This window comes from Triturus cristatus, chromosome 1_1 (assembly GCF_964204655.1).
Source record: "Triturus cristatus chromosome 1_1, aTriCri1.1, whole genome shotgun sequence".
In the NCBI taxonomy this organism is placed as follows: domain Eukaryota; kingdom Metazoa; phylum Chordata; class Amphibia; order Caudata; family Salamandridae; genus Triturus; species Triturus cristatus.
The window spans coordinates 43,500,489-43,512,535 of NC_140579.1; the positions used below are offsets into that span (position 1 = coordinate 43,500,489).

The following is a 12,047-nucleotide window of genomic DNA, read 5'->3' on the forward strand; positions in this document are numbered from 1 at the left end:
TTTCCATGGCTTAGGAGCCGGCTACATAAATAAGCGTGTTAATCACTACACAACATCTAGACCCCTAAATTTTTCCAATGCCAACCTGGCCATCATGCCTAAAATATGCAGTGCCCACATTGGAGGCAGATCCCACGGCTTTCTAGGCGGAAAATTGTGGAATAGCCTCCCTGAGTCTCTGAGACTCACTACAGACCTACTTTCTTTCATGGAAGAACTTAAAAACGTGGCTTTTTGATAACTGATGGGTCTTTTACGCACGTTTTCCTCCCACTGTCATGCGCCAGGACACTCTAGTCTGAGTAGCTGCGCGCTTTATTAAATACACTATTTCATTTCATTAGGTCCCTGACAGTGCAAAGAAACACTTGTCCAAATTCTAAGGGCCTTATTTATGAGGCCTTGCCTCATTTTTATGCCGCTGGAGCGTCACTTTTTGTGAAGCACCGGCAGCGTAAAATATGTGCAATGTTACGCCCTATTTACAAAGTGACGCATCTAGGCAGATGCTTCACTTTGTAAACCCCTGCACCACATTATACCTGCGCCAGGCATAATGTATGCAGGGTGGGTGTTGCCCCGCAAAATGCATCGTAGAAGTGGTGCATTGAAATCTATGAGAACTCAGTGCGCCACTTCTAGGACGCCATTGCGTCAATATCTTACACCTGCCTCACAGCAGGCGTAAGACTGATACAAGCCCTTTCACATGGGGCTTACCCCATGTGAAAGGACACATTGCTGGAGTTGCGTCTATTTTCAGACACACCCCAGCAATGCATCACTTTTGCGCGTACAGATACGCAAGTATTTCTGACGTATCTGTAACTCCTTGCGACATGATGTGTCATACAGTAAATATGACACATCCATCATGTCGCAAGGAGGGCGCACTAAGAAGTGACACAACCCTGTTTTCACACAGCGATGCATCACTTCTCATAAATAAGGCCCTAAATGTGTTTACATCTAATATTCAGGGATAGTTATGTGAGTTTTCAATATTGTAACACAGCAGCAGCTCACCAATATTACTGCAAATAATCTTCGTGACGCCCTCCCATTTCTTATATGTTAGGCCTCGTTTTGATCTAAAATAAACTTTTTTTAATGTATATTGCATGAAACATAAACACAAAATTTCTCTGCAAAATGGCTGTACTAGACTCTCACACATCAGGTACATAAGAAATAAATTAAAGGAAAACAGTATTTAAAACAAACTGTTTAAGAAATATTCAAGGTCATTAGGGCAAAACTCTGGATAATGGAGCTGACAGTCAGGGGGCCCCCTGAAAGGCTGGGGCCCTGGGCCAGAGCCCACTTTGCCCATGCATTAAAACGTCTCTGTAAACATATTCGGAGCAGCAAGCACTCCATTGGAGAGAAACTCGCACACTGTTGTCCTTTGCTGGTTCATGGCTTGCTGCAGAGCACTATTGGGCAGGTGAATTCCATAGATGGAGTAGGGGCCGTTCACCAGGTACCCACCACCACCTTATCTCTTTGCTACATCACACAATACTACGCAGTGTTTCGTTTACGGCTGTCAGTGGGGGGGGGGGGGGTTATTAATCAAAGGCCAACAGACAAAGTAACAAAGTCACAATAAAGGTAGTTTTATCCTACAGCTGGGTCCTGGTTTCTCTCCAGTGCCAACCTGGGGGTAGATTCCATAGCAAAGGGTAAAGAAAGAGGGGAATTAGATCTGGCAGAACCTCCTGGCCAAATCAAGCATTACTTTGGTAGGAAACACCCAGTGTACTGCTTGCAAAATGTACAGGAGAGAAGCTACAGGGCCACCCTACACATATTTTCCAAGAAAAAACTACTAGAAGAAGCCAATGAAGATGCATTAGCTCCATGCAGTGATTTGACACTGCATGCAGGGTCTGTCCCATGCAGGTGATGGCACTGCGGGGCGTGCGCAGCCATCCATCTAGCAGCCGTGGTTCCGAACCTAGCTCATGCACCATCGCTGCTTTCGAAAGGGACCAGTTCATCTATTACAGGCAGAGGCTGGGTTTATGAAGGTAAAAGCAAAGAATGCCAGATATGAAGTTCCAGCAGGATTTCCAAAAGTGAGGAAAAGTGGAGGCAAAAACAAACTAAAGCAGAAAATGCCTTTGTTTCAGTCCGCGCCTTGGATAAAAGAAGGCCGTGCACCGGTGGAACCAAGAGTACGGTTCAAAGGCACACGAGGCTCCAAGCTGGCTAAATGCTATGGCAGATTTTAAGGAGGCCAAGAAAAACTCCATGTTTCTCCCATTCAACCTCCATGTCTTTCCACCAGCAATTAAAGTCTTCTTTTCGTCCATCCATATTTCTGAATTTCCACATCAAGTCGGCACCTGAACGTGAATCATTTGAGCAGGATATTCTGGGAAATGACAAAGGCAGCTTTGGAAATTAAAGACGGAATTAAGCATTAAGAACGTGCGGGGCTAAGACGCCTCATTGTGTTGTCTGCCCTCTAGTTGTTGAGCTCTGGTATGTGAGAGAGCAGCCATAACATGCCCTCCATGATGTGGGAGAGCAACTCCTATTTTCCTTTTCCAGAAGTATGGCGTGGCACGGTCCATGTGCGCCATCACTAACCTGGAACGGATCACTTGAAGAAAGGGCTGAAGAGCCAAAAAGCACTTATGGAGTGATCTGGAAATCCTAACGTAATGTGTCTCAAAATGTACCGTCTGTGTCCTCTCAGAAGCCACCTTGTAAAACGGGTCATGGGAAGCAAGTTTTTGTAAAGAAATACATATTGACCTCGCATGACTTAAAGTGCAGGCAAACTATAATTGGGAATTGTTATTTTACATCAAAGGAGCAAAGCAGAGGACCTCCGTTTGACACACAACCATGAGCCACTGAAGCAGCCAAGAACAATCCTGGACTTTAGAAAGACAGCTTAATGTGTTACCATCCGCTGGAACATCTGGGGCTATACTATGCTACACAAGCGATTGATAGATGTTAACGGGGTCCTTGAGATCTATTCTTCTCATAATATAACATCCCATGAGGAGCGAATGGGCGTCAAATAAAACTCTTCTTTCTTCATTGTGACCTACTCAGCCACTCTCCACTCCTCACCTTATATGTTTTCTTCCTGCCCTCCCCCAAGCATTCTGCCTCTTCATGCTCCTTTGCTCCCTGTGGCAGGTTGGTGTAGTTGGCCAGACGGTTGAGGAGCGATGAAACCTTGGGTCTGGTATCCATTTCTTCCTAAAATAATCAGACCAAAAAAACATAAAAAGCAAGACAATATGAGGGAGATAAATTCGAAAATGGAGCAACTATGTAAAAGACGAGAGGAAAGTGACAAAAGAAAGACGTGTGAAAGATGAAGAAAAAAACAATTTTGTGAAGGAGAGAAAGACAGATGGAAAAAGGGGTAGTGAACAAGAAAAAGAACGACGAGCAGAACAAGAAGATGGTAAGAAAAAAAGACAACTTATGTGGCAGCCGAGTATATCGGAATGAGAATGTGAAATAGAAAAAGAACACAAAAAAAGAGAAAATGAAAAAAGCATTTAAAAGATGAGGGCATAGAGAAAAGAACAGACATGAGAAGTTGCGCGACAGAGAAGAGAAAGGAGATGGAACAAAAGAGGTTAAGAAAACAGCTATTATGTGAAGTAGAATGGGAAGCTAGAGAGAGGAAAGCAATGTTTTCAATAACAGGACTCTGCCCTGTACTTCGATGGTAAACGTACCCAGGTAGCCGAGGTCATCACCATTTTTCATGCAATATATGCCCGATATAAACACGGGCACCATAGAGACGTCTATGCTGAATTCACAGTGCAGGACAAAAGGCAAACACTTAGTATCAAACGTACAGTTTATGTCTTTCACCAGAGGTGCAACTAGAGCCAAATTTCGGGGGGCTACTAAAAAGTTGGGGGGGGGGGGGCTGATACTTCCAGCAATAGGCAGAGTGGAGATGCAAGGGCTCTAAGAAGGGGTTAAAAAAACAACAAAGACTCATTAACAAGCAAATGGCCTTTTAAAGACATGTGAAGCACTCGGGTGCGGCGGTGTCGGTGCCAGGGAAGCGGTCTCAGCCCGGGCTGACACACACGAGAGGGAGGGGGCGCTGAAGCCCTTTGAGCCCAATAGGCGTTGCGCGCCTGCCTTTCACCATACTTGTGAATGGGCGTAACTGAACGCAATGTCGCACATGCACTACCAACTCAACTGCTTCAGCACTGGTAGGCGCGTTCCTCTTTTTTTAGGTCTCGGCCTGGCGAAAGCAGCGCATGCGCAGCACTGCCATGAGAGGCCTTTTACAATCCATACGATTCCAGCGTGCACGAGGGGAGACAAACTGAAACAGAAGATGTGCACGCGGGTATTGGCCCCTTTACTGGCGGCGTGATACTCTGTGGACTTTTTTTTCCCCCCCCAGTAAAGGCACCCGCCGCGTGCACATCTTCTGTCCGCCCCATCACTGGCCGCGCTTGTTGTTTGTATGTATTTACTTTTTATTTGTTGAATTCAGGAATAATTCTCAAACCAGGAGTCGGACTGTACTGTTTATTTCCTTAGTTGTTCTTCAAACAAAATGTATGTGCATGATGACGGTGAAGTGGTGCATATGACCAGTTAAACAGGGACTGAGCATGTAAATTGCTGAGTTTTAAGTTTCGTGTGGATGTTAAGATGGCAAAAATAACAGTGCTTATGGTGACACTACTAACTGGACTCATTTGGTTATGAAGAAAGGAACAATAAAAGTGCAGCACGTGTATCGACACTTCATTGTCCAAACAGGAGCCATCGGCAGGTGGCAGAGAAATGTTCACATACACTAGAGGTCTTTGTAAGCAAAGCTGGCGCTCTTCATTCCCTCTCGGTGTTTACCTGAGATCACGCGCTTCTTTCCTGTTTTTATGGCACCAGGAGTTTACGTCATTTCCTAGAATGACAGGATGTTGAGCCAAAGACAAGACTTAAACCTGGTTCTTCAGTTCCAGAGTCGGCAGTTCTGGCTGATAGGCCACATAGATAACCCTGATGACACGTTCCAGATACTCATAGCACACGCACAGTGTAGGCATCCTCTATTGGCAAGCTTTCTAGAAGTTTGGGCAAATTCAGTTTGGGGACAATGAAATGTTTTCCTTGGTAGACAATCTTGAGCCTCACAGGACGTCCAATGCAGCCAGATCCAGCGTTTTCAGAACTCTTTATAGCCCACGGCCACACAGTGAGCGGAAGACAAATGGGAAGAGCACACAAGGGGACGACGAGCCCTCACAAGTATTCTACATCTAAGGTCGTGGCCATCCCCAAAACTAAAGAAAGCAATAACATATACACAAAGCGCATTTAGGGGGAAGGACGGGCGCAGTAGCAACACCGATGCTGCCAGGCCCTGCAGAAACAGCGAATACATAAACATGCCTAAAAATGGAAAGCTTGGGGTAACACAACTGAATAGTGGCTGGGAGGTTAGGAGGAGAAACCTATACCACAGCGGAGGGGAGAGAACAGAGAGCAACAAGGAGCGTATGGGGAGTGGTGGGTAACAAAAACAAGCATTGGCATAGGCAATAGGTCTCACCTTTGGGACCTTAGAAGTGTTTAGCCACGCAACAGTTGATGTTGTTGCACCAAGGATATTGTGCTGCATAACTAAATACTTATAAGGTCCCAAAGGCGAGACCTATTGGCTATGCCAATGCTTGATTGTTTAGCCAACAGCAAATATAATCTCTGTAAATACTTACAATGTTAAAAAATAAACTACAAGCCCCAGAATGCAGTATGTTCGACACACGCCAGAACTAGCTTCAGACGTTATCATGGCATGCCACAATAGTTACATTATGCTACAATCAACCTCGTATTCCGGACTTTCTTTCCAGAATGTGCTTTCTTTCTTGAGCCTGTACAAAGCAACCAGTGAGGACCGAGACCTCCGCGCACAGCTGAGGGCAGAGAGGGCAGGAGGTCTCAGCCATTGGCTTCTGTGTCATTCACATGTTAATCAGCACATATAACGCTAACAGGATTCGGACCTTCTGTCCCTTGACTGCAGGGAGAGGGCCCAGTACTCACGCACTCGGGTGCTGGTTTACATAGCATAGCAGGAAACACGTGCATGTAATGGTGGGAACGTGTGACAGCATGGGGGAGGAGGGTGTTCAGAGGGAGCGTCATGGATGTGCTTTGTCGTCATTAGTTGGACAGTCCATGTAGGTGGTCACCTGTTGAGTTTCAGAGTGGGGATTATGTCTTTTATCATTGGCTTATGTACCTGTGTGGTGTTTATGCTTGGAGTGTAATGTAAGTGGTGTGGCATGTCTTTCGTATATGTGTACTCTCTGCTACTCTCTCTCTACTACTCATTCTACTACTCACTCTCTACTACTCATTCTACTACTCACTCTCTACTACTCTACTTACTCTCTACTACTCATTCTCTACTACTACTCTACTACTCTCTACTCTACTCTCTCTCTACCACCCTCACTCTACTACTCACTCTTCTACTACTCACTTACTACTACTCACTCAAATACTCTCCACTACTCACTTTCTACTATTCACACTCAACTACTCTCCACTACTCACTTTCTACTACTCACTCTCTACTACTCTCTACTACTCACTCTCTACTACTCACTCTGAGTAGTAGAGTGAATAGTAGAGAGTGAATAGTAGAGAGTGAGTAGTAGAGAGTGAGTAGTAGAGAGTGAGTAGTACTCTCTACTACTCACTCTACTACTCACTCTCTACTAGTCTCTACTACTATTCTCTTCTCACTCTCTACTACTCACTCTCTACTACTCACTCTCTACTACTCTCTACTAGCCTACTACTGCTCTACACTACTCACGCTCTACTACTCACTCTCTACTACTCTCCACTACTCACTTCCTACTACTCTCTACTACTCACTCTACTAACTCTCTACTACTCTCTACTACTCACTCTCTACTACTCTACTACTCACTCTACTACTCTCTACTACTCTACTCTCTACTACTCACTCTTTACTACTCTACTCCTCACTCTCCACTACTCCTCACTCTCCACTACTCTCTACTACTAACTCATTACTACTCACTCTTCTACTCACTCTCTACTACTACTCACTCTCTACTACTCACTCTACTCTACTACTCTACTACTCACTCTCTACTACTCTTCTCTTCTCACTCTCTACTCTTCTCTTCTCACTCTCTACTACTCTCCACTAGTCTACTACTACTCTACACTACTCACTCTCTACTACGTACTCTCCACTACTCTCCACTACTCACTTTCTACTACTCTCTACTACTCTCTCTACTACTCTACTACTCACTCTCTATTACTCTACTACTCACTCTACTACTCTCTACTACTCACTCTTTACTACTCTACTACTCACTCTCCACTACTCTCTACTACTCACTCTCCACTACTCTATACTACTAACTCATTACTTCTCACTCTTCTACTCACTCTCTACTACTACTCACTCTCTACTACTCTCTACTACTATTCTCTTCTCACTCTCTACTATTCTCTTCTCACTCTACTATTCTCTTCTCACTCTCTACTACTCTCCACTAGTCTACTACTACTCTACACTACTCACTCTCTACTACTCACTCTACTACTCTCCACTACTCACTTTCTACTACTCTCTACTACTCACTCTCTACTAACTCTCTACTACTCACTCTACTACTACTCACTTTTTACTACTCTACTACTCACTCTCCACTACTCTCTACTACTAACTCTCTACTACTCACTCTCTTCTACTACTCACTCTACTCCACTACCCACTCTACTCCACTACTCACTCTACTACTGACTACTACTCTCTACTACTTTCTCCTACTCACTCTCTACTACTCTACTACTCACTCTATTCTCTACTACTCTCTCTCTACTCACTCTCTACTACTCACTCAATTACTCTACTACACTCTACTACACTCTACTACTCACACTCTACTACTCACTCTGTAATACTCTTCCTACTACTCACCCTCTATTACACTCTACTACTCTCTACTACACTCTCTACTACTCACTCTACTACTCACTCTACTACTCACTCTACTACTCACTCTCTACTACCCACTCTCTACTACTCTATTACTCTCTACTACTCACCCTCTATTACTCTCTACTACGCTCACCAAAGCTCCACTATGCTCTACTACTCACTCTACTCTCTACTACTCATTCTCTACTACACACTACTACTCACTCTCTACTACCCACTCTCTACTACTCTCTACTACTCACTCTCTATTACTCACTCTCTACTACACTCTACTTCGCTCTACTACTCACTCTCTACTAACTCTACTACTCACTCTCTACTCTCTATTACTCACTCTCTACTACTCACTCTACTACTCTCTACTACTAGTCACTCTTTACTCTCTACTACTCACTCGCTACTACTCTACTACTCACTCTCTACTACTCTCTACTAGTCTACTACTACTCTACACTACTCACTCTCTACTACTATACTACTCACACTAATACTCTCTACTACTCAATTACTCTCTACTACTCACACTACTCTACTACTCACTCTACTACTCTCTACTACTCACTCTACTAATCACGCTCTACTACTCACTCTCTACTACTCTACTCACTCTCTACTACTACTACTCACTCTCTACTTTCTCCTACTCACTCTCTACTACTCTTTACTACTCTCTACTCATCACTCTCTATTACTCTACTACTCTCTACTACACTCTACTACACTACTACTCACTCTACTACTCAGTCGCTACTACTCACTCTCTAATACTCTCCCTACTACTCACCCTCTATTACCCTCTACTACTCACTCTCTACTACTCTTTACAACTTTCTACTACTCACTACTCACTCTCTAATACTCTCCCTACTACTCACCCTCTATTACACTCTACTACTCACTCTACTATTCACTCTATGACTCTCTACTACACTCTCTACTACTCACTCTACTACTCACTCTCTACTACTCTACTACTCACTCTAATACTCTTGCTACTACTCACCCTCTATTACTCTCTACTACGCTCTACTACGCTCTACTACTCACTCTCTACTACTCACTCTTCTACTACAACTCTACTACACGCTCTACTATTCTCTACACTCTACTACTCTCTACACTCTACTCACTCTACTACACTCTAGTCACTCTACTACAACTCTACTAATACCTACTCTACTACTACTCACTCTCTACTACTCTCCTGCTACTACTCACTCTACTACTCTCTCTCTCTACTTCACTCTACTACTCACTACTCTACTCTCTACTACTCACTCTACTCTCTACTGCTCACTCTACTCTCTTCTACTCACTCTCTACTCTCTTCTACTCACTCTACTACTCACTATACTACTCTCTACTACTACTCACTCTCTACTACTCTTTACTACTCTCTGCTACTCATTTTACTACACTCTCTACTACTCACTCTCTATTACTCTCTACTAGTCACTCTACTACTCTCTACTACTCACTCTACTCTACTAATCACTCTCTACTACTCACTCTCTACTACTCACACTACTCTACTCGCTACTAACTCTACTACTCTCTCCTATTCACTACTACTCACTCTCTACTACTCTTTACTACTCTCTATTACTCTCTACTTCTCTCTACTACTCACTCTCTACTACTCACTCTCTACTACTCACTCTCTACTACTCACTCTACTACTCACTCTACTACTCTCTCAACTACTCTCTACTACTCACTCTCTATTACTCTACTCACTCTACTTCTCACTCTCTACTACTCACTCTCTACTACTCACTCTCTACTACTCACTCTCTACTACTCACTCTCTACTACTCACTACTACTCACTACTACTCACTACTACTCACTCTCTACTCTCTCCTACTCACTCTCCTACTCACTCTCCTACTCACTCTCCTACTCACTCTCCTACTCACTCTCCTACTCACTCTCCTACTCACTCTCCTACTCACTCTCTACTAACTCTTCTACTCACATTTCTACTCACATTTCTACTCACTACTACTCACTTTACTAACTCTACTACTCACTCTCTATTACTCTCTACTACTCTTTACTACTCTCTACTACTCACTCTCTATTACTCTCTACTACTCTCTGCGCTCTCTACTACTCTCTGCTCTCTCTCTACTACTCTCTACTCACTCTCTATTACTCTACTCACTCTACTACTCACTACTACTCTACTAATCACTCTCTATTACTCTCTACTACTCTTTACTACTCTCTATTACTCTCTAGTTCTCTCTCACTCTACTACTCACTCTACTACACACTCTACTACTCACTCTACTACACACTCTACTACACACTCTACTACACACTCTACTACACACTCTACTACACACTCTCTACTACTCACTCTCCTATTCACTACTACTCACTATTACTCTCTACTACTCTTTACTACTCTCTATTACTCTCTCTACTCACTCTCTACTACTCACTCTACTACTCACTCTACTACTCACTCTACTACTCACTCTACTACTCACTCTACTACTCACTCTACTACTCACTCTACTACTCACTCTACTACTCTCTACTCACTACTTCTCTCTCTACTACTCACTCTCTATTACTCTACTCACTCAACTACTCACTCTCTACTACTCACTCTACTACTCACTCTCCTATTCACTACTACTCACTCTCCTATTCACTACTACTCACTCTCTACTCTCTACTACTCTATTACTCTCTACTACTCTTTACTACTCTCTCTCTACTACTCTCTACTTCTCACTCTCCTACTCACTCTCCTACTCACTCTCCTACTCACTCTCCTACTCACTCTCCTACTCACTCTCCTACTCACTTTCTACTAACTCTACTATTCACTCTCTATTACTCTCTACTACTCTTTACTACTCTCTACTACTCACTCTCTATTACTCTCTACTACTCTCTGCTCTCTCTCTAATACTCTCTGCTCTCTCTCTACTACTCTCTACTCACTCTCTATTACTCTACTCACTCTACTACTCACTACTACTCTCTACTACTCACTCTCTATTACTCTCTACTACTCTTTACTACTCTCTATTACTCTCTAGTTCTCTCTCTCTCTACTACTGACTACTCACTCTCTACTACACTCTCTACTACTCACTCTACTACTCACTCTCCTATTCACTACTACTCACTCTATTACTCTCTACTACTCTTTACTTCACTCTCTACTACTCACTCTCTACTACTCACTCTCTACTACTCACTACTACACACTCTACTACTCACTCTCTATTACTCTCTTCTACGCTTTACTACACTCTCTACTCTCTCTACTACTCTACTACACTCTACTACTCACTCTACTCTCTACTACTCACTCTCTACTACTCTACTCTCTACTACTCTCTACTCTACTCTCTACTACTCACTCTCTCCTACTCACTCTCTACTATCTACTGACTCTACTCTCTCTACTACTCTCTACTACTCACTCTCTACTACTCACTCTCTACTACTCACTCTCGAGTACTCTGTCCCTACTACTCTCTCCCTACTACTCACTCTCGAGTACTCTGTCCCTACTACTCTCTCTCTACTACTCACTCTCTATCTCTACTACTCTACTACTCACTCTCTACTCACTTTCTACTCTCTACTCCCTCTTTACTATCTACTACTGACTCTACTCTCGCTCTACTACTCACTCTCTACTACTCTCTTCTCTACTACTCTCTCCCTACTACTCTCTCCCTACTACTCACTCTCGAGTACTCTGTCCCTACTACTCTCTATTACTACTCTCTACTATTCACTCTCTACTACTCTCCTACTCACTCTCTATATCTACTACTCTACTACTCACTCTCTACTATCTCTACTACTCACTCTCTACTCACTCTCTACTCTCTACTCCTCACTCTCTACTCCTCACTCTCTACTCCTCACTCTCTACTCTACTCTTCTACCTCTCTCTCTACTACTCTCTACCACTACCTATCTCTACCTCTCTATGCGCAGACATAGGCACGTACATATATATATATTCAATGCAAAAACCAAAGGTTTCACGCATGTTA

The 12,047-nt window shown here is 43.4% G+C and overlaps 1 protein-coding gene across 2 annotated transcripts in view; it reads right to left on the reverse strand.

The window, feature by feature from the left end:
- LOC146869314 (solute carrier family 12 member 6-like) overlaps nt 1–12,047 on the reverse strand; it is an 818,593-nt gene that overhangs the window by 586,772 nt on the left and 219,774 nt on the right. For both annotated transcript variants that reach the window (XM_085648043.1, XM_085647962.1), the window contains exon 3: nt 3,094–3,225. In XM_085648043.1, the coding sequence (XP_085504169.1) occupies nt 3,094–3,225 (132 nt within the window). The remainder of the gene's footprint in view (nt 1–3,093; nt 3,226–12,047) is intronic.